At 38.5% G+C, this 24642-nt stretch overlaps 1 protein-coding gene across 6 annotated transcripts in view; it reads right to left on the bottom strand.

The window, feature by feature from the left end:
* UMAD1 (UBAP1-MVB12-associated (UMA) domain containing 1) overlaps positions 1-24642 on the bottom strand; it is a 152821-nt gene that overhangs the window by 78166 nt on the left and 50013 nt on the right. Inside the window, exon 1 of one of the 6 annotated variants that reach the window (XM_023750755.1) lies at positions 24261-24279. The exons of 2 other annotated variants lie outside the window; for them this stretch is intronic. Coding sequence is in view for 2 of the 4 variants with exons in the window: in XM_023750748.1 (XP_023606516.1) it covers positions 635-698 (64 nt within the window). In the remaining 2 variants the exon portion in view is untranslated. Of the gene's footprint in view, positions 1-634; positions 710-8056; positions 8188-11215; positions 11238-24260; positions 24280-24642 lie in introns of those variants that run through there. 3 more of the 6 variants (XM_023750750.1, XM_023750751.1, XM_023750748.1) reach the window with 3 other exon arrangements.

Raw genomic sequence — 24642 nt, 5'->3', positions numbered from 1 at the left:
GAAATAATAAGCAAGGGTTCTTAGTGTATTTGTAGAAGGGTCATTCAGAGAAGAAGTGCAGTCTTGTGGGTTATCAGAAAAGAGTCAGACCACGCACCGCCCAGGGCCGATCACGGAGTAGACATTCCCATGATCTGGTAGCCTCACTGGCGCTCCTGTACCAATCTACTGTCTTGCATGAGTGTATGTTGGTTATGTTTCCTCCCTCCGTAGTTTTGGTGAATTTCAGAGAGGAGATCATTTTAGATTTCCTTTAGCATCGCCCGGAGTCGCACGAGGTCCACTGTATTAAGGAGCCACTCATCCATTAATTCAGTAAACATTTACCAACCACCTAATATGCTATAGACACTGGGGAAAATATAAAGTGAATAAAATGAGAAGCTTACCATCCGGGGAAGGAGAAAAGCATGTATAAAAATATTAAATACAATATACTTAAGTGCTAGAATGCTGTATGCATTCATTCAACAAGTATGAAACACCTAATATGCACCCGGTACTGTTTTAGGTGCTATGGACTTAGTCATGAAAGAAACAAGGAAAAACAGACATACTAAGTTGTCCTCAATGAGTTTGATAAAAACACCGAGCGGGGAGCACAGGCCTTGTCAGAGAAGAGCCATCAGCTGACCTTGGAGGGTGAGCAGAAAGGTCAGGGCAGGACAGGAGGGTGGACCAGGAAGCAAACAGCACATGCCTGTGAGAGAACCGGGTGTGGAGTCAGAATGGCAGGAAGACTTGCTCCAGCAAGAAGCCCAAAAGAGGAAAAGCAAGCGAAATACTGCAGTGAAAAATGAGGAAATCCCGCTGCAAACGTGAGGTTGGCAAACCGGTGCTACATCTACATTTAAATGATGGGGAAAGGAAAGCTGCTTTTCTGTTTCCATTGTTTCCCGGAGGGTCAGAAAAATAAAATTTTGTCTGCAATGAGTTTTACTGAATTTTCATTTTTATATTTGATAAATCTGCAGGGAACTAGGTATAAAGAAACAAACAAAAATACTAATCAACAAATAAGCAAGCAAAACACAACTAAGATCCAAAACAAATTAGCTTCCAGGTTGCTATATGCTAGACTTAAAATGAAAAAAAAAAAGTGTTTTTACTAAGATAGGATAGATATGAAGAGGAGAAATATTGTAATACAAAAGCCAGTATATTCACTTGCATATTCAGAATACAGTATGTGTGTTAAACAAATTAATATTTACATATCTGAGAGAACGCAAATGACTATAACACAAAAAAGCAAGAAGGGAAATAAGAAAGCGTATATTTAAGTAGAGAGGGAGTAGAACGTAGAAGCTGAGAGCCAGACTGTATTTTTTTTTTTTATAACCTTAGGCAACTTACTTAGTCTGATCTTCTTCCTATGTAAAACAGAGGTCTAATAATAGTATCTACCTCAAAGAACTATTTTGAGGATTGGACTAGTGAATACATGTAAAACTCTTAAAACAGGACTTGGCACCTAAGGATAAACTGTGAATGTTGTGTGTGGGGTTTATTGTTTTTATGATCTGAGTACTTTATTGCAGAATCTATATTAGCTGCTGCTGATTCCTGGAAAATTGTTTACCCTCCTATTATATTATACTAGAGGCCCGATGCATGAAAATTTGTGCAATGGTAGGCCTTCTTTGCCCTCCCGCTGCCAGCACCAGCTTCCCTCCAGCACCCAGGACCTGGGCTGCTTCCCTCCTCCGGCCACCAGCAGGCACCTGGGACCCGGGCTGGCTTCCCTCCGGCTCCAGCTTCGTCAGGAAGGATGTCCGGAAAACGTCCAGTCTAATGAGCATATTACCCTTTTATTATTATAGATATGAAAATGCTGCTTTATTAATGAAATAATTTCAGACACTAATACTTCAGAGCTGAAACCTAAAATAAGGGTGTTTCGTTTAGCAATGCAAACTGTTCAATCCTACACTTCTGATTAAGAGCTTAATTTCCTGGAATGTGCACAGTAATAGTAACAGCCAACTCTGAAGCGATAAACTCATGCCATCTTTTTAAGGCCAAAGAATTTTAAAAGACAGAACTTGAAACAGTTGCCTAGATGTCACCAGACCAGAGGTTCCGTGAAAGCGGAGTAGGCAAGAAACCATATAGAATCCACCAGAATATAAATTCCAAGGGACCCTGAGTTTCCATGGGGACAGGGACTTTTGTTGTGTTCACCAGTGTATCACCAACATCTTGACTCGTGACAGAACATGGCAAGAGCATATAGTGTGTTTGAGTAAATGAATAATATGATGGAACAATACGTGAACTGTCCAAATCTTAAGTAAATGATCAATTACACATCTGTAGGAAATTACATCTACATTTAAATGATGAAAGAAAAAAAAGGAATATTAGGTAAGTTTTCAAACAATCACACCTTTGAGCTTCAACTGAAGTGCTGAGCTTGTCCTCAACACTAACCAGCTCACGATATAGGGGAAAGTTAAGCACCTCCGAGTTCTTGCAGGTTGCCTAAAGGGGGTCGTATGTTTTAAACCAAAGCAGCACCTGCACCATTTAGAAGAAGAAATTCAACAAGAAGTGGTTATGAATGTGTAAATTATAATGCGTTGGAGGTTCTTTTATTATGTGAGTAACAGCGTTTTCTGGACTCGCAGCTGGTGCACTCCTTCTAAACTGCATGAGGACCTGTTTTATTCCCCACAAAGTTTGACACCTGAGGCAATATCAATTTATTCATCAGATGAACTTCAATGTTAAACATTAAAAATTTTACTTCCTAATATAAATTGTTGGCCTGCAGATAGAAGTAAAAATAGTATGTCATTGGGTTTGTCTGCAATAAGCAATGACTTGTAGTCAAAAATATTTTTTAAATTGATGGAATTGAACTACATATGTACCCTGGAAGAAAAAGAAAAAAACAAGAACAAGTAAATTTTGCTGCTCATTGCAAGGTGACTCTAGTATAATTTGATGTCCTGGCACAATCATAATTGTTTTAAAATGAGAAAAGTGCTATTTTTGGGTTCTAACTGCCATAGTTGGATTCTAACATGAATCTCTCCCAAACAAATGACCAGAAGGTTAATTCTGTTTAAAATTATTATTACTATTAAAATAATTTGTAACAACTGTTCTCATTTTATACATAAATAATATCTGTGTAATATATATAAAATACACATGTATTATACACACATACTACTTTCTTAGTTAAGAATTTAAGAAGTATTCCGGAAAATATCACAAAGATACTAAATGAGGGGAAGATAATTATTTCTAAAACTAGAGGCCTGGTGCACAAATTCGTGCACCGATGGGGTCCCTCTGCCTGGCCTGTGGCGATCAGGTCGAAACCGGCTCTCTGACATCCCCGAGGGGTCCTGGATTGCCAGAGGGCACAGGCCATGACGAGGGACCCCACCAGTGCACAATTAGGGCCAGGGAGAGACCGCGGGAGGGCTCTACGACGTGTCTGGCTCGTCTAGCCCAATCCGATGGGCTGGACCCCAGCAGTAAGCTAACCTACCGGTCGGAGCGTCTGCCCCCTGGTGGTCAGTGCACATCGTAGTGACTGGCCGAACGAATGGTCGGACACTTAGCATATTAGGCTTTTATAATATAGGATTTTGAGTAGGGCATTTTATTTCTAAACCTTCAGATAGGCTGTGTTTGCTAAATAGGTTTCCCTCTACCTTTCAGCACGTTTCCCACTTAACAGTCACACTCATGCTTCTCCAACTGAATCTACAGTAAATTCACATCAACCTCCTTTCGGGCCTACAAGTACCCTGTGCTCTGTGGTGCTCTCCCCCAACATCAACTCAACTTCCCTCTTCCAAAAGGTCCTGCTCACTCATCTCTTAGGATAAGTGCCCCTGAGTACAAAGCACCTCTTGACTTCTATTAAATGTTTAATGGTCTGTCTCCCCAGCTGACTGAAAACCATGTGGGTAGTGGTCACATGTGTCTTGCTTAGCACTGTATCCCAAGACCTTACCACAGGGCCAAAGCTCAATAAATATTTATTAAAACATGAATGATTTCTCAGTCACTCCACCAAAATTATCATCCCTAACAAGAATGTGAACTTTTGCCCTAACTGGTTTGGCTCAGTGGATAGAGCGTCAGCCTGCGGACTCAAGGGTCCCAGGTTTGATTCCGGTCAAGGGCATGTACCTTGGTTGCGGGCACATACCCAGTAGGGAGTGTGCAGGAGGCAGCTGATCGATGTTTCTCTCTCATCGATGTTTCTAACTCTCTATCCCTCTCCCTTCCTCTCTGTAAAAAAAACAATAAAATATATTTTTTTAAAAAAATTTTTTTAAAAAGAATGTGAACTTTTTAAGGCCAACAACCATGCCTCAGTCATAATCCTCAGTGCAGGCCTAGCTCAATCCCTGACACAGAGATGAAACTCAAGAAATGACTGCTATTCAATAAAAGATAATTCAACAACTGAACTGATTCTCAATTTTAAAAGGCAACTTTTAGGGCTTATTAAGCTATAAATATTAAATTTTTCTTAATAAAACTAATTTCTTTATTGTATGATTTTTAAATAAGAAAGTATCAAAAATAAAAATTTAATCTAAATTAGAAGTTTTTTGAGTCACTGGTAGTTTCTGAGACAATGGTATGATTTAATAAATACTATTAATATCCTTCAGCTCTGGAGTATTATACAAGAAACAAAAGGAATGTTTTGAGAGAAAGGCTCAAGACCAGAGCAAGAATTTGGCCACTGCAAGAAAAGGGACCGGTAGATGAAAAGGTTAGAGACAAGATAGAGTGAGGGGTGGAAGGAGTTCAGGCCTTTTGATCAGTGAGATGCTGTCCTCACTGGCATCAGTGGAAAGCTGTGAATTTGTTGGATTTGGAAAGGGATGACCAGGAATAGCACTTCAATAATTTAAGTGTGAGAAGCCAAACCAACATCTGACGTGACGTATCCTTTAAAAAAATTACCGATGGTAAAAATTAGAGCAAGGACCTGTCCTCAGTAGCAGGCAGTAACAGCTCCAATACAAATATGATCACTGCTAAGACGGGGATAGCAGGTATATCGGGGAAGGAAGCGTTTCCAAAGGAAACAGAAGGTCAGTTGCAGAGATAAGATATAAACCAGTCAAAGAAATTCTAGAAGCCAAGATCAAAAAGGGTGCAAAGAGAAAGGGCAGGTACCCTGGCAAAGACATCTGAATGGTCCTGGGGTATAAACTCAGAGCCATAGATTGTAAACAATGAGGCAGTGTAATCTGACCAGTATAGACAACGTTAGAAATATGACCTCATTGTTAAAGCAAGCTGTTTCCAATCCAATCTGGCACTGTCACCTACAGGGTTCTTCCTGAACTCCAAACTCACCTCAGGTTATCCAGCTCCCATCTTCTTCTTCTTCTTCTTTTTTTTTTTTTGCAGTTGCTCTTTTACAATCTGCACAACAGGCCTAGAGGCTGAGAACTGCCTATGCAAGTGTTCATGTCACCCCAAGCTTCCATGGTCTCAGTTCAAGTGAAACACATCTGCCTTCCCACAAGTTGCTTACTAGTATATCCATCATATAACTTATTTTATTACTTAAACCAAAGAGAAGACATTTCATTTTTAAATCTTTTTTTATTTAGGTTAATTCTTCCCTGTTCTAAGCATTGTAATATTTATTTTCCAAAATATCAATGGCTACTGGTCTGGAAGTTCTTGGGTTGGTATAGGACAAACGTGTTCTTAATGCTGTCCATTTGCAAGCGGTTTCTGCTTTCTTTCTTTATTGCAATGGGTTTGCAAGATGACTCCCCAAATGGCAATGGCTCTTTGTGCCGGCCATATCCCATTGCAACCCCATCCTGGCTTTGCTGTCTGATATCACCTTGGCTCCCTTTCAGCATTACTAAGCATTTTCTCCTGCTGAATATCTATGCCAGATTATTTGCTCTTAGAAGTATTAGCTTGCATTTTCTTAGGCTGAATCTCACTTAGTATTTCCTGTGATACTTCAAAACCTTTTTAGGTATCTTGGTGATGCTTCTCTTGTTTCGCTATTTGAGATGCTTCCCAATTTACTATCATCTGAAAAGCTGGTTGACACTGTTCATTTCTGATTTTAGAATTTTAAGGAAAATGCAAAGGAAAACTAGGCAATATGCCTTCATGAAAAAACATTTCATCTTAGTAAGAAGAATACATTTCTTTAGTAAGAGCTGCAGATCATCATGTTATTAAGTCAGTAAACCTGAATAGTTGACTTATTCTACAACCCATATGCTCTAAATTGTTTTATTTGCTTTAAACAAAAGTTAAAATAATTTTAATAGCATTTATTTTTGTATAATGTGTATACTTGGTTCAATTTCACTCATTCTTTTTTTTAGATTGAGTTATTGTAAAGTTAGTGATTTAAAAAGAAGCAAAAGTAACATTTTTTCTTTAATTTTAAATGCTAAGTATACAGGGGGGAGGCAAAAGCAGGTTTACAGTTGTGGTATACAAGTTTATTCCTGTATTATTATTTATTAATTACTGTGTTATTTTCCATACGGACAACTATAAACCTACTTTGTATTTAAACTTAAAAATCCAAATGTCTTTGGTTCTCCCATAACTGTAAAAATGTCATTGGTTTTAATTAAATAAAAGACACCTTAATTAAACAGCCACGATTCATTCAATACTTTAAATTTTAAATACTACCTCATTGTACTTATGAGAGTTATATTTATTTTTCCTACTGTACTGTTTATAACACTTTTTCCTGTGCTCAAAACATATTTTAAAATATAACTTGGCTAGGGAATTTCAGGATTCTTATTTCCTAAATACTGAGATCACATAAACAAACTCTTGTTTTATACCCTTGTTTATTTAATACCTCTCTAGTTTCTTTTGATAGTGCCAACTTAAAAGCATTTTAAAAATTAAGTTTTCTAAAATTAATGTTATTCAATGCATTTTTAATTAAATTCTATTCAATCTTAATATCACAGTATATTTTTGACTCAAGAACCTTTGAAGAAAACATTCTAATCCAGCTCAGGTAAATTAAGAGTTAAACATGTGCAATTTAGAAAAGAAATATAGCAAGTCCACGTATGTGGCTCAGTCTTAGGAGTGATGTTTACACAGGGAACCCTGGCTCTGCCTGCACTATATTATGGCCCTTGTCATCGCCTGCCCTGGAGCAGTTACATGTGTCTACTTCTCCCATTAAGCCAGTCTCTCCTGAAAGGCAGAAGCAATCTGAAACCTTTGTATCTTCCAAGAGGCCTCCCAGACCACATTGCACAGAGCAGCCACGCTATACATGTTTGAGAAGTTGTATCAGAAGAGCAAAGTTCTTAGGTTTGTCTTGATACACGCGCCCCATGAACACTGAAAGCAAACGTAGCTAGGTGAACTAGGCGAATGGGGGTGGGGGTGGTAAGAATGTTAGGGAGTAACCTCGAATGAAAATATTTAAATGTGATCTTACTTAACTCCTCACTGACGTACTTCAACAAGAGTTGAGATTTTAAAAATAAAAATAGAAACTTTACAGTCTTCCCAAGTTAGAAGCTGGGGAAGCTTGATTACTTTGTTTGAAAGTATTTTCTGGATCAGACACACCCGTATGACCCAGCCAATGTAAATAACGTGTTCTCTTGGTGTTACCACTGCTGAACAATGGTGAACAGATCAACAGTACATGAACTCCCCAATAAAAAGTGGCCATTGTGGAGAAAATAGATCCTAAAACAAGGAACTGCATTTAGGATAGGTTTCTACTTTCTGAATTCTGGCACACCCTTTGTCCCTAACGCCAATGAGTCAGTCTCCCGTAAGCCTGAAACTTATCTTTCAAAGGCAAATTCAGTTCAACAAATATTTATTGTGCACCCACTGTATGCAAAGGCACAAGAAGGCAAACCTGCGTAAAAGGGCTACTATGGCACTTGAGAAAAAGCAATGACCAGGGAAGGAGGGAAAGGTACAGGAGAGAGAGGGATATGGAGCCCAACAGAGAAGAGGGTTGGTCCACATTCTCAGATGTCACAAAGGGTGGAAACCCGAGACTCTAGAAGAAAATTAAATAACAAATTCTTACTGAGTGAATGCAAAGTACGGGGATCAGTGAACAGGATGATGAACTTCTTGGATTTTCCATATTTAGAATAATTCTGCTTTGAGAATCTATTCCCGAAGAATAGGTTCCGGTTCTTTCAATATTTTTACCAATGTTCCTACCATCCAGACTCGAAATGTCTTCCTTTCCCCTCTGATCACGTTTAACGCAGGCAGTTACCAAGTCCTACCACTCACACCCACATGATTACAGTCCCGGGCGTGGTAGTTCAGGCTGTGTACTGCCCACGAGTGCCACATCTACGGGGAGGAGCATTCACATCAGAGATGTGTTTGTTTATTTTAACAATTTTCCAGTAGATGGCAGTCAAGTGTCTTAGTCTAATTAAATATATTACAACAATTTAACAGGTAAAATGTCTTGAAGAAGGGGCACGTTTTTAATTCCCAGAATGCACTGGATGGTGGTCCTGCCCAAAACGTTTCCCATCTGTTTTCTAGTTTTCATTCTGGCTGTGGCCACCACAAGGCAGACTCATCTCACATCTCACAATCGCTTCCAAACTAATCCCCTAATTTCTCCACACTTGAGCTCATCCCCCAAATCCATATCTGGGGCGCGGGGCGGGGGGGGGGGGGGAGGAAATTTCCTTAAAAAAGAGTTCCACTAGTTTAACTTCTCTTTCCAATAAGTCTTTGGTGTCTCTGCCATAGAGTTTCTTCGCCCTCACCTCCAAGGCTCTTTATACCATGTCCTTAACCGTGCTTTCTCGTCTAGTCTTTCACTACTTACTCCCCAAGAAGAGCCCTCCTCCCAGTCACATCTAATTACTGTCTGCCTCACATATCCTGTCATTCCCTACCTTGCTATCTTTGTTCCTGTCATTTCCTCTGCCCGGAATTCTCTCCAAACTCAGTCTTCCTGCTAGAAGTTCCAAATTACATTTAGGAGTATATTTTGGTGAGAGGTTTTGGATGACTAAATACTGTCTTCAGCAAGCATCCAAAATTTTTTTGAAAAGTATTTTCCTCCTTGGCGTTGGTTGGCTTTCCTGTTATCTATCGGTACATAACAAAGTACTCCAAATTTATGACTTAAAACAATGACTGTTTTAATTAGACCTCACAAATGTGTGGGCCAGAAATTTGGACAGTGCTGAGTGCTTCTTCTGTTCTGTGTAGTGATGGTGTTGGATGGGCAAGTCTGGAGTGTTCCCCTTCCTCCCACCGCCACAGACCTGTAAGGTCATCGTTCTTTACGGCCCAGTTTATATTCCCCTTCTTCCAAGAATCCTTTCCAGGTCCTTCCGTCTGGTTTAATCTCTCATCACTGCAGATTTCTAGTACATTTTTCTTCACTAAAGTACTCTTCCTACTCATAATCTTATATTAGGTTTTCATTTATGTAAGAAGTAAAAGGGAGAGAGAGGCAAAGGGAGCAGTAGAATGCTGTGACCCTATACATTTTAATTCAAGTTTAAAGAGGACACAAGTGCTCAATGGGACTGGAACTTTTGTGGAATCAATAAGAAGGACTGAGCTCTAAGTCTGGGCCGATGCCAGATGAGGCTGATCCGACACATGCAGACAACATACTTTATATACATATGCATAGCATTATCTTCATTCTGAATTATTGGCATTTGTAATTGCTATAGATTACAGGAAATAGAAACAAAATTGTGGAGGGGGGAAGTTTTCATGTCCTGTGTCATTATGCTTAATGATAATTTCTAATATTACATATATTTTTGTCCTCAAAAATGTTCAAAGTGGAACTTTCCCTTGAAAAAGCAAAATCCATATCCTACAGAATGTACTGAAGAGATACACGAATGGGAATGTGAAATGATACCAATAACAAAATCCAATAATTCAAACTGTCCAGTTTAAATAATCTAGATAGCTCTGACTGGGCGCTGAAGTTGGAGTGTCATCCCATGCAACAAAAGACTGTGGATTCCATTCCTGGTCAGGGAGCATAGGGGAGGCAACAGATCAATGTTTCTCCCTCATATCGATGTTTCACTTTTTCTCTTTCTCTCCCATTCTCTCTCCCTTTCCTTCTAACAAAAAAATCAATAAAAAAATACCCTTGGGTGAGGATTAAATAATAATAATAATCTATATAAAAATGCAATTGAGCTACAATAGTTATAAAAGATGTAGTTCAACCTTATTATGATGATGAAAATAACTGAGGCCCACTTAATGTAAATGGACTAAAAAGGATTCATTTCCTGTATAAACAGACACAAAACAATGCTACAAAGATCTGTGAAGCAAACTGTGTATAGAAATGTTGGTGGCAGCAGTACCTATGAGAAAGAGACTATAAATGCCTAGTACCAGGACAGGGGATAAATAAATTATGTTGTCTTCATGCATAGAAATACTATACAGCAGTTCAAATGAATGAACTAGAGTTACAAATATCAACATGGATGCATCTGACAAACACACATTGAAAAAAAGAAAGACTATAGCAGAAAACAAAGAAAATGACAGCACTTAGAGAAATTTTAAAACAATACTATGTATAGTTGGGAATGGCACCCCATATGTGGTAAAAGTATAAAAAATGGCACAGGAATGACTGGCAACTTCTATGGGGAAAGAAGGAGTACACAGGTAGCTTCTATGGTATCCATCCTTCATGTTTTATTTCTAAAGCTAGTGTTAGGCAAGTGGGTGGTGGTCATATTATACTTTATAACTTTTGTAAAGCTTATCAAATAATAAAATTTCAAGATAAACAAATATATGTGAAAATAGCTCTTATGCTTTTTTATCTTTGAGTTATTTTCTATAAAAATTTAGCACAGAGAGAAATAAAGGTTAGGCAATCTACATGTTGAGGGGCTCAAGACCCCTAGGATAGACTATGTGAAAGCAAGCAAGCAAAAAAGTCTCTGCTTCTCAAAATAAGATAATAAACCAAAAAACCCAACTAAGCAAACACATTTTTAAAACTTTTACATCAGTCACACTCCAGATCTCTCTTAACGTTCACATGTTGATTTTAAAAGGCTACCCCTCACCCCTACCCCAGCGCCCCAACTCTGGGTGGACCATAAGGTGATAGAATCAACCACAAAAGAAACCCTGCTACAGCCTTTGGAACAGTGGCAGCAGCCGACCCAACAGCATAACTGAGATTAAGTGAGCACATACTACGTACCAGGCATTGGTAGATTCAAGATTTATCTGCATTTTCTTCATTCTCTGTTTAATCCACACAATTCCCCAAACGAGATGGGAATTACTATCATGTTCATTTCAGAGCAGCTAAGGGACCTGCCAAGGCCACACAGCTAACAAGTGGTGGAATCAGGATCCCAGCCAGAGGCTGGCCCGAAATCAGTGCTCTGCCTTGCTGTCTATCCAAAAGGATAATTACCAAATATCTGTAAATCAACTTATCTTAAAAAAGAGTTACCTCATTTGTACCTGGCTCCAAAACATGTTTAATTACTTTAAAGCAGCTTTGCAGCCCAGCACAAAAAAGCTTTACAGATCACTCTCTTACAAAACCACCTGTACTACATCCACATGGTTGTCAAGGTTTTAAAACGAATACAAATAATAACAGAAGCAACTCCAAGGGAATTTTTTCTTTCGTAGGAGAGGATTAGATGAAATCACTGAAAGAAAATGAAAAAGGAGCACCATCTGGAGTAATTTCCTTTTCTCACATCTTGGATACCTCATTGTGTGCCACAATGGCAAAAATAAAGGATCAAGGAGTCCTGACGTTGCAGAATCTCAAGATCTCCGACTCCAAGATGACACCCTGAACATATAACATAATGGGTCATTGCTTAGGAATACATATCCTCTCTGGATTTTTCTCCCTGTACTACCACGGACACGTTCACATCCTTCATCTTAATAAAACTAGTAACTCGACTGAGACCCAAGATGGCGGCAGAGTAGATTGAAGCTACATCTATCTCCCCACAGGACCAATCTGTAAGTAAAACTAAAATATAGAGCAATAACCCTGAATAACCAACTGAAGACTAGCTGAAGAGAATGTTATAATGAAGGAGCCACATGAAGACTGGTCGGGAGGGTGGAGACATGAAAAAGTATGGCCCTGTTCCCAGGGCAGTGGCTGAGATCCCCGAGGGCTAGCTCAGCTGCAAACGTTCCCCCTGAGAAACGTGGGGTCTCAACCCAATGCTAAGCATTCTAGGCAAGAGCACCAGGGCCAGGAAGAGGTGCCCACATAACATCTGTCTGTGAAAATTAGCAGGGATTCTGTCCACCAGGAAGAGATAGATGTCTGCTGGAGACACAGTTGCCCTTGTAAAGGATCAACTCACAAAAATCTCGTTCATAGCCACTCACCCTGTGGGCGGGGGGGAGTGAAAAGGTGGGGGAGCAGCTCTGAAGATCAGGTCTCCGGAGGGAAAAGTACAGATAAGATCCCAGGTCATCTTTAGAGCCTTCCATCAGAGCATCCCTCAAATCAGCCCAAAGCATAGCCTGGTTATATGAGCCAATAAATGTCCCTTTTCACTTAAACCAGGATACGAGAAATTGGATTTTCTGTCACTTTCTTCATAAATAGTCTCAGTTCAGACCCACTTACACTTTAATTCTCCAAACAGACCGACAAGCTCACTTTTGGCCAATCACCAGGCGTCAACCCACCACACCACACGTCCTCATTCCTGATTTTATTAGCCCTTCTTTGTCCTCAAGTCCTGGTAACTCCAGGCTTGGGCTGTCACTTGCCTGGTCTCACGCATCTCTTCATTTCTCAGTAACCGTTCACCCTGTGGAGCCCTACTCCATACTATCTTCATTTTTTAGGGCTTACTGCTCCTCTGTCCTCACTTATATTCCTTCCTTTGTGCTTAATGCCTCCCTGATGTGTTTAGTCCCTGCTCCACAGAGCTCTAACAAACTACTTCCTGAAAGCAGCCTGGTTCCCTGTTTACTCGTCTGTTCACGCATTCATGCAATGGCAAATGTGTGCCTGACCTCATATTGATAACTATCACCATCCTTGGCATCACACTCCCTTTAGCTGTCAATAATCTAAATCCTCCAAAATTCTACATTCTTGAGTTTTGAGTGTTAATAGATCCCACCTTTATGGTAGCACTGAGCAACACATTTTTACTTTCCATTGCTTAATTTTTAAAATTGTTTCTTACAATTAAAAAAAAAAGAATTCCTGAATTTTTCTGCAAAACCCATCCTTTGCTTTTAATATGCCTGGAAACCATTTTGGAGTTTCCTTGCCAACACAAAAGGCTTTCCCTTAAGCCTGGCATAGGCTGGACGGTAGTGAGAGGCATGGAGAGGAGGAAGACAGATTTTTCTTCCCCCCCCCCCCCCTTTTTTTTTGCACAAATGATAAAAAAAAAAAACACAAACCACCAGATGTGAAAAAGAAAATTTAGACTCTAAATTTTGAAATTTAATCTTGCAAGAAATAAGCACCGAATCCTGAAGACACAGTGCACGTCAGCTATCTGCCATGGTACCATTTCCCCCTTTAAAAGCACTCTTGATTAGAAACTTTTTTTTTTTTGCTTTTGCTTTAGTGAACAAGGTTTATTTTACTTCAGTGAGCACTACTGACATGGAAAAATAGGATTTCTGAGCTTTAAAAAGGGCTGGTGGTGGTCAGATAAGCGAGAAACTAAAGAAGACTTTACACTTTGTAAATGCAGGGACTTAGCTTTACTTGGTAATATTTCTGACGGGGTTCTTAAAAAGAATGAAGGACCCGTGTTTAATCCTCACATTACAGATGCACACCCTACACTGAGCTGAGCAGAGCAGTGAGGGGACAGACCCTGGCAGGCCTCAGAGGCCAGCTAAAGACAGGATTTTACTCCAAGACAGATCTGAAGTCACAGGAGGATTCTGAACCAGGAGTGAGTGACATATACTTTAAAAAATCACTCCAGCATCTGTGTGTGGGGGGGAGGGGAGACTAAACAGATAGAATAGAGTATTATGCAGCTAATAAATGAAAGAGATGAATCTCTAAATTCCTGTGGAAAGATTTACAAAATAAGTTAAAAGGCTAAGATGCAAAACAATATATGCAGAATATGAACCTCATTGTGGAAAAAAAGTGTGTAGACACACACACACACACACACACACACACGCAGGCACACACCAGTGCCATATTTTAGATTTCACAAAATTTACAGCTAAAGAAGTAAATTCACATACCCAAGCTGTTTTAAACATACTTTAACAAGCCTTCCAATTAATAAATTGAGCATTAATTTTAAATTTAACTTCATTAAAATTAAATTGTAATGAAATTTAAATGAAGTTAAAAATTCAGAAACGTAGTCCAATTTCAAATTCTCCACAGCCATATGTGGCTGGTGTCTACTTTATTGGGCAAACTATATCTAAACAACTGCAGAAAGTAAACAGGAAAGTTGAAACCTGTCCTCTTCGGGGCCTAGGAGTGGGGGGGGGTCTTCTACGCCTCACAGGATGCCTTCTGGAATATGTTTTCCATATAATAAACACATTTTTTCACTTTAAAAACTATTAACTACAGACAGGTTGTGTGGTCTGAAACCTATACAACTTTTACAGCTCTTTCAAAGAAGAATATAAAATTATGAACACAAAATTATAACAAAGTGAAAATGTATTTAGGATAAAAGGTACCAAAATATACAAATGTTTAACACTTCAAAATACACAAGCATCTCAAAATCCAGAAAAACACCACCCTATGCTTATTATTTCATCATCTAGCAAACCTCTATGGTACTTTTTTCATAAAATTTTTGACGGCATGTTTTAACGATGACAATTTTGTAACATAATTTCCCATACATAAAATTGAAGAATAATTTGATGTTTCTTCTAATTATGATACAGGAACATATAAAATAGAAACACATGATACAGAAACATATAGAAATCTATGTTTAGGAAAGCTTCTTTTAACGTCACAACCACATCAGGTCAATTTTTAAGGTTAATGTCAAATTTGGGAAAATTTCCATAGAGTTTCTTTCATATCTGAGCTGCAAATTTCAGTTTCTTATGTAGTGACTAATCCCAAATATTCTTTTTTTTTCAATTATTGATTTTATACAGAAAGAGGAGTGGAGAGAGAGGGAGGGAGGGAGGGAGGGAGAGAAACAATGATTTGTTGTTCCACTTATTGATTCATTCATTGATTGATTCTTGTATGTGCCCTAACCGGGGATCAAACCTGCAACCTTGGTGTATCGAGATGATGCTCTAACCAACTGAACCACCAGGCCAGGGCATCCCAAATATTATTTGAATTAAAGACACTCATTAACTGTAAAGTTCTTGTAGTCACATATTTATGAAGTTTTATGTTGCCTTTCTCCATATTAGTATTTTTAAAAACATAAGTCTTTTCTCAATGTATTCATATGATTCACTCCTCTTCATTAACTAGATCTGCAAACAATCCATTGAGCCTATTTATTGCTTCAATTAGAAATTTGTTTCTTCTTTTCAAATGAATTACTGCTTTGGGGATAATCAGAATTTTTTTTATAATATGCTTTTGGTCATCAGAATAATTTCTATTTATTTCATCATTCATCTTTATTGCTTTAGCTTTATGTTATATAATCTGAAATATCTTAGTTCTTTAATAAATAAAGTAACCCTTCATGTATGTCTAAATTAGGAATCTGTCATTTCTCAGTTGTCTTATCGAAAAGTTCCCCAAACAACTTTCAAACTGCAGTTAAAGTTGTGTATTCCCAGATCTGAAAAACGCCTGTGATCACTCAGAAGCAACCCTACCAGTGAGGACATGTGATGGAAGGAGGATCGGGATAGAAAAGAGATGGTGGTCTCAACCAATTGTGGTTGAAATATCTTAAAATTCTTCAATTTTGCAAAACCGCATGGCCATCTGAACACATAGCTAGAGTTCTTTCCCGGGCCATGGAGGGGGCCTATGTAAAGAAGGGGCCCTGAAACCTAAATCCCAGTAAATTAGCTCCCGGTAAACTTGCCTCTGATTACAGGTAAACAGAGTAGTTAGAAGACCCAGCTTAAGCCAAAGGTCCTCAGCCCCGCCCCCAAGGAGTGGGTGTTTCCCCCACCTGTCCTTCCACCCCCACATAGAGTATTCACTTTCAGGCTGCAGGATAATTCTAGGAAGTCTTATTGCAGACTCTAACCTAATTCCCCACACTGCATAAGTAGAATTGCAAATTTAAATCTTAACCCCAAATTTCTAAGTCTTTTTCAGAAACTTCTTCAGTTCCAGTTTCACCAATCCATTGTTTGATGAGTCCAGCCTCTCTCCCTTTCTAAAACTCTGGAAACAGCCCTATTTTAACATAACTCTAAAAGCCTCATTTGCCCCACAAATGCATAGAAAATATCTCTCATGAAGCCACGGTACATGTTAACTGGGGCGGGAAACCGTCGCCACGGCCCACTACTTCATTAATGGACGTTCTGTACTGGAGGCGCGAGCAGGAAACAGTGATGATGACATTACATGCACACTGCTCAGCTATGTACACAAGGGAAGCCTGCACAACCTCACACAGGTCTATAAAGTAGGAGTCTCAACTGGCTTTTAACAAAATTAAAGCTGTTTTCAGGTCCTCTTTACAATTCATCTTTTACTTTTAAGATTGAAAATTCCAAGGTCTTACTGGGGTCATTACTTCCTACCAAACTCGGGGGGTAGGCAAGAGTAGATTTACAGTTGTGAGTACAGGAACACAGTTTATTCTTGTATTTTTATCGATAGATTGATTATTGTGTTACTTATTACAAACAACTGTAAACTTACTTTTGCCCACCTCTGTATTTTATTGACACTATTTATTATCTCCATTTACCCTCTCACACTTATCAGTCCAGCAGTAGGTTTCAAACCATTATTGTCTTCCTCAAATTCTGTTAAATCTGAAAAATATAGACAGGTAAGAGTACAAATTCTAGAGCCAAACTGACTGGGTTCAAATCCCAGCTCAGCCACTGTGATTTTGGGCAAGTCATTTAACCTCTCGGTGCCTCCGTTATCTTATCTGTAAAATGGAAATAAAATAATACCTACCTCACAGGGAATGCTGTGCAAATTAAAAGCATTCATATTCATAAATACTGAGAGCAGCACCTGACACACACTAGGGCTATATTCATGTTCGTTAAATATAAGAAAAATATGTATCCATACATAGCTTTAGGCACATATTTAATTTCTTGGAACCTCACTTTCCATCTTGGGGCAATTGGGTATAATACTATCTGAACTTCTTAAGATATTTGTTAAAATTATATTATATAAAACATACATAAAGCGCTATTATGTGGCCTATCATCTAAAAGATGCTCATTAAATAATCATTATTATTATAGTTGCCATTGACCACTATCCTTTCATGCTGTTAATATTCCTCTCTAGCTCTTACACTACACGTATATTAAGGGTCATGGCCCCTCACCATTCTAGCAGTGTAATTAAGAAAATCTATCTTCCCCATTCACTGTTGTTAAGACTGTCAAACATAATCAATGTCTGACCTTGTCCTGGACTAAGATTGAATAACATTGGTGAAAGAGATCCTTCATGTGTATTTATGAATGCAAATGTGACACACAAGGTCCTTTCAGTAGTACTTTGCGTTATGAAAGTTTTTACAGAATTTTGATAAATTATCATAGAAAAGAATAATTATATCTTAGATGCTTTCTACATAATAGTTTCAGAGTATATCAGCTTTTATGAGAACATCCAGAAATCCTAAGATATACTACTTTATGGATCATTTTCAACATATCTGCATATTAGATCACAGCAAATATCAATGCCCAGTTTCATTTTAGAAAAATATGAGACTAAGGATTTATGACTTGACCTCCTAAACATACCAAGAAGGGAATTCACATAATTTCTCACTATTTCTGGAGGAAGCCCTTGCCACCAGTACTGCAAATGCTATAAAATTAAATATTAGAGGCTCAATTGCTAAATATTCTATAAGCAAGGAAAAATATGCTTACCCACTCCCATTCCTGGAAAATGCATTAACTGGTGTCCCTCAAATATTTTTCCTTGGATTAGGTAGAAAGAGTTCAAGCCCCTAGAAGACATAGCTTTAAGCTGGAATGTTGGCTGTCCGAGAGAACTGCCCTGTTGGAGAGTAATTAAACCATCTCGTATCCTCCCTTATGTGAGATTATAAAAGCACAGAAAGAGTCCTTCAAGGAAAGAATGTCAAAACTCTTTAAATTAATTAGCACATTAAATCTCACTGAGTTTATGGTGGAACTGTTAGGCATTCATTTTAACTCCAAAAAAAAAAAAAAAAGAGTAACTGATAACTTGAATTTGCCTTGGAATCCTACACAATTTTTCTTCAAATCAACTGTAAAATATCAATTCCCAGTATGGAAAGGCTACAGGCTAGAACTTTTAAAAGCACCAGCAAGGGAAACTTTTGAAAAAAAGAGAAAACAAAAAATAGCAAATATAGAAACCAATCCAATCATATTGACCTAGGTGAGGAGGAGCCACGGTAAAGGGAAATCCTGTGTGATGGGATGTCTCTAGCACCATGATAAACGTGAATATAAAAACGGGCTTTAGTGCCAGGCCAGCATGGCTCAGCAATTAAACATCGACCTATAAACCAGGAGGTCACAGTTTGGTTCCAGGCAGGGCACATGCCCAGATGGCAGGCTGGATCTTCCGTGGGGTGTTTGCAGGAGGCAGCCAATCAATGATTCTCTCTCATCATTGATGTTTCTATCTCTCCCTCTTCCTTCCTCTCTGAAATAAATACAATTTTTTAGGAGACAGGGGAGTTTGGTGGTCCTAGACTTTCTGATGCTCATACCTGGTTCCAGGCTGGTAGAGCGAAATCCCAAAGTATTACTGTGACAAATATATATATTCTTTTCCCAAAGTTTTTGCTTCTAAAAATAACAAAAGAAATGTCGATCACACATTAAAATGTACTACTAGTCTCAAAAGAGCAACATAATATATAGTATTTAAACAGGGATGAAAAGGTAATAGATATTTCACAAAATTTGATAAATGGGTAAATCAGCATTATGAGTATACACTAGTGTTAATATGTCACCACAGCACAATGTTGATTACTTTGCTCTACATGCAAATCCAAAGCAAAAATAACTCCTATATCACCCTGCTTCCTTCAAAAAGATACAGCAGCTCTAATACTCCAAATGATTTAATTTATATTCCAATTCTGGGATTGGTCATCTGGTTCTGTAGGAGCAACTATTTCAAAATGTCATTGTTAGTTTCATAATATTTCCATTAATCTTTATTCTATAAACTAGGGGCCCAGTGCATGAATTTGTGCACCTTGAAAGGAACTGTGGGCCACGAGGCTGCAGTGGACACAGGGGCAGGTCTCAGCCATCCTCTGTGTTCCCGCCTGGCCCCCTCCTGCTGTGCCCCTGGTCCCCTGTCTGCAGGTAGCCCCACTCCTGCTGCCACCGCTTCAGGGCCGGCGCCAGCAGCAGGTGTGAGTGGGGCCAGCGCCGTCAGCAGGTGCAAGGGGCAGCTGCTGCCCCAATCGCCCCTCAGGAGCAGGGGGAGATGGAAAAGCCCTAAGGGGCAATCGGGGCCAGCAGCCACCACTCGCACCTGCTCATGGCACGGAGTGATCAGGGCCAGCGCCAGGCGCCAGTAGCAGGTGTGAGCGCCAGGTGGGACCACGGTACGTGGGAGCAAAGAATTTTCAGTAACCACCAGAGGCTCACCCTCATGACAGTGACTGGCATCCCGCCTTGGTCTGGTGCCCCCACTTACCTGCTCCACCATCCTGCCATGGCCAACTCCCGCCATGTTCTGAGCGTGCCCCCTGGTGGTCAGCGCACGTCATAGCAACCAGTTGTTCAGTTGTTCGGTTGTTCCACCATTCAGTCTATTTGCATATTACGGTTTTATAAATATAGATAAGTACTGGATTTATAATATGTTCTAAGCCATGGAATAGAATTTGGTTTAAGGAATTTTTGTATCATTTAACTCTATTACCTACATAAATGCATAATAAATTAAAATTTTAATTTAGTATGTAAACTAAAACATAATGCATACAATAAAACATGTAATGCTTTATTAGATGATTATATCTTGTTTTCCTATTTTTTGGCCCAGAAACAGCATATTCATTAATAATTTAAGGTTGAGATTTAATTTCTATACTTTCCTCCCAAAACACAGGCAAACTTCCCTGTTCCTTTAAGGAAAAGTATACGTTAAACTGAAAATAATAAAGGCCAAGTTTTCCATTATATAGAAAAACAGGGCAACTCAGCAAGCAGCAATGACAATTTCCCATTTCCCGAAACCCTGACCTCGTGGGCTCAGTGCTAGAGATGAAAGGACCAAAAACCTCCATCTCTGCTGTGTTGAGTCACTACCCTGGCAGCCTGTCTGGCAGTTTCAATTGGTTAAAGGGCTTATTATTTCTTGGCAAAAACATATTCTATAATTGCTAAGAATCACAATAACCTGAAGCTTTCTGAGTGTCACTGTAGAGCAGTGGAAAGAAAACGTTCTTCCACTTTACTAGCCTGTGACCTTCACCAAGTCCCTGGGTACCGTGCAGCCTCATTTTCCTTACGCACAGACCAGGATAAAAGCATTTGACCGGCCTTGTTCTAGGGACTTCTGAAAGGAGCAAATAATACAGCAAGCATGAAATGTCTATGAGGCAGACAGTGTTCGACAGGGGCGGTGTTAATGTTAGCAGCAACACGTAATAGTGCTAATTAATGAAATGAAATGCATTTAACTATAATTGGGCCTTCTAGGACTCCCTAGTTTTAAGAATTATAAAAGAAAAAGGGTGAGTGACCTTTCCAGAAAGTAACTTAACTCCAAAAAATACCACTACTTCTGAGCAAAAAAAGGCTAGAGTTGTCCCCTGCCCAAGGACAGATGACAAACCATGACATCATAGGGTATTTTCTCATCCTGGCAACTCCAAAACAACACTAGGATTTATCAATCCCTCCCAACTCTGTTATTTGGGAAGAGAGTCTAATAAAGGTATCTCATTACTATTTCTCACCTTGCCCTTGAAGCCTACTTTGCTTAACCATCGACATCATTTCTAATTAGATATATAAAGTATCTAAAATAAACAAGGCAGTAACATTCAGTAACAATTAACACACATGGGCCCATGCACGCATGCACAGACACACACACTCTCTACTTTTTAAAAGGAATATAAATATATATTTTTAAATATATTTTTTATTGATTTCAGAGAGGAAGGGAGAGGGAGAAAGAGATGGATCAGCTGCCTCCTGCACATCCCTACTGGGGATCAAGCCCGCAACCTGGGCATTTGCCCTTGACCGGAATCGAACCTGCAACCCCTTAGTCCACAGGCTGGCGCTCTATCCACTGAGCAAAACCATCTAGGGTGTAATATAAATATTTTTAAAAATTCTTTTAAATCGACAGGACCTTAATACCAGAAGATAGCAATAAAAAGGAGGGGTTCTTTGTGTAAATTGCAGCAAAATAATGAGACATTTCCAAGTTTGTGTTTGAAGTTCTTTAAACAAGGTGGCCTTTTTAGTGAGCTGAGATAAAGGTTTAAAACATTTTAGGGACACAGCATTTGGTTGGCACCCTGCCACTCTCTACACCAGATAATTTCGGTTGCTGCTGTTTGTCTCATATGTTTTTTATTCTCCCTCTAGGGAAGTCAAAGCCTTTTCACTTGCAGGCAAATTTTACTGCAGCTCTGGTAACTACTTTACAAGGTGATAAGCATTCACAAGAGGCTTTCATTAGGTCAGTAGCTAAAGCAGAAACTGTGTGCACATATTTAGACAACATGTGTGAAATGGAAAACTTTAAACATATGAGCGTTCCAAGTCAGCCTACTAAAACTGCATATCCCATGAAAAATATGGAGCTAGAAGGAAGGACCATGCTAAGTAGCCTAAAACACAACTGAATTTGTATATTTTCTTTGCCATCAACTCAACAGAAGAGCTTGTTTAATGACCTATGTCAACTCCTGCCTCTGCTAACCTACTGCTATCTGATTTTCCCAGAGTATGTTTCCCTCCATCACTTTTCCAAAAGATTTTGTGAAGTTGGGACAGAAACCCTTGCTTTTTCGTTTTCCTTCCATTCAGTTCCATGAGTAGTACACCAAAGTAAATGGTCTGAACTCTATGGTACATGCAAGCATTCAATTATGGGACTATGAGTTAAGACACAATTAAGGTGTCTTAAGTAATTCCAGTAAGAAAAGACCATCAGTTATCAGAAAGGCACCAGTCATGAAGTACCTTAAGGTAGGCCATAAATTCCATGTAAGACTTGGGTAAACGGAGAGAAACAGCCAGGGAAATGAAAAAAAATAATGACCCAACATGAGAAGCTTTTGAGGCCCAGAGAGACTGAGCAGAGAGCTCTGATGAGGGACAGTGGAAAATGTAGGGAATGAGATCATTTGTTGGAAGTCACTACACTACACTAGATTTTATACACCATGAAGTAAAGCATAGTGATATTCTAGTCTCCAACTACTTGCAAGTTTAAATCATAAATCTAACAAAATTAAATCTCCTCGGTTTGTAAAGAAACATTGCTTTTCCTAACAATACAGGTTGTTCTGAGCGTCCACTAGATTTTAAGCTTACTGAGAACGAGTTCCACGTTATACCCCCAGAAGTTGGTTCCGTATCCAGGACATTAGCAGGCACCAAAATAATTGCTTCCTGAATGCTACAGCACAGTGGGAAGTCTTAGGAAATGGACTTTGTAGGCACAGAGAAATGGAAATATAACCTTCCTCAGTGTGTCACTGATATGCATATCCCATAAGAGTTCAGAGTTTCCCCAAAAGGAGTCACACATAATTAGAGTGGAGAAGAAATAAAAGAATCTCAAAAAGAAAGTTTTATGAAAGACTATCTACAGAATGCGAGAACACATTTGCGAATCCTATTTGGTAAGAGGCTTGTATCCAGAATACACAAAAGAGTTCTTCCAACTCAATAATAAAATGACAAATACCCAATTTAAGAATGAGCAAAGATTCTGAATAGACATTTATCCACTGAAAATATACAAGTGGCCACAAACATATGAAAAGACGCTCAACATCATTAGCCACCAGGTAAGTGCAAATCAAAACCACCATAGATACCACTTCACACCCCCTAGGATGACTACACTGTAAAAGACAGTAACAGTCAGTATTGGCCAGGATGTGAGACACTGGAACCTCCATACACTACCAGTAGGATTGTAAAACGGGCCAGTCCCTTTGCAAAACAGTCTGACCATCCCTCTAATGGTTAAACATGAAGTTACCAGCCATTCCATTCCTAGATATATAACCGAGAGAAATGAAAACATGTCTACACAAAAGTGTGAATGCAAATGATCACAGCATCATTATTCATAATAGCCACAATGTGGAAACAACTCAATGTCCATCAACTGAAGAACAGATAAATAAAACAATAGAATATTATTCAGCAATAAAAACGAATAGGAGTAACGATACATGTTCCAACATGGATAGAGCTTAAAAACATAAAAGTAAAAGAAGCCAGTCACAAAGATCACATATTGTATGATTTCATTCATATGAAATATCCAGAACAGGCAAATCCAAAGAGACAGAAAGCTGGGAAAAATGGAAAGTGATTGCTAAAGCTACAGTTTCTTTCTGAGGTGATGAAAATGTTCTAGAATTGACTGAGGTAATGGCTGTACTGGTATGGTGTATGAATTATATCACAATAAAATTTTTATTTTAAAAACATAGTTTCTGTTTGGGGTGATGAAAAAGTTTTGGAAATAGAGAGTGGTCATGATTTCACATCATTGTCAATATAATTAGTACCACTAAATCATACAATTTAAAATGCTTAAAATGGAAATTTTTATGTTATATGTATTTAATAAAAAATTTAAAAACCAATACAAAATGGAAAAAATATAAACTTACATTCCCCAGTTTGAATTATTAGTAAATTCTTTCTTCAATGCATTAACTTTGTCCCACATCTAAAAGATTGTAAAAGCCTATACATATATAGGAGGAAAGCATTAACATGATTTTGGAAAGTTTATTGAAATAAATTAACCAGAATAACATAAAAAACCTGTAAAGGATATCAAAATCAAATGCTATTGAACATTCTGTTTTCAATTTTATAAATTATAAACTTCATGCTATGGTTCTTTAACCTACCTTAACACTACTTTTGACAGAAGATGTTTGTTAACTGCTTTGCTATTTCCTGTTGTGAGGAAATTAATTGACTGTTACAATTCAGGTTTTAACAAATAGCATTTCTACTCTCCTTTGCTAATTATGCCGGGCCTGGATTTTGCGTAACATTTCACACTACATTTATTCTCCTACTTTGATTTTAGAGCAACTTATTTGTAAGAATGCGAATTTGTGTACATTTCATTTTGAGTCACTGGACCAAATCTGATTGTGTTACTTCTAAACCAATTCTGGACAAATAATTAAACCTGAAATGCACGTTGATGTGAAGAAACTAAAAATAAGATATTTAAATATATATTATCTCTTTCAGGTTCTAACATGAATATATATATATATA

This window comes from Myotis lucifugus, unplaced genomic scaffold (assembly GCF_000147115.1).
Source record: "Myotis lucifugus unplaced genomic scaffold, Myoluc2.0 scaffold_15, whole genome shotgun sequence".
Lineage (NCBI taxonomy): Eukaryota > Metazoa > Chordata > Mammalia > Chiroptera > Vespertilionidae > Myotis > Myotis lucifugus.
This window is presented reverse-complemented; position numbering and strand designations above follow the sequence as displayed.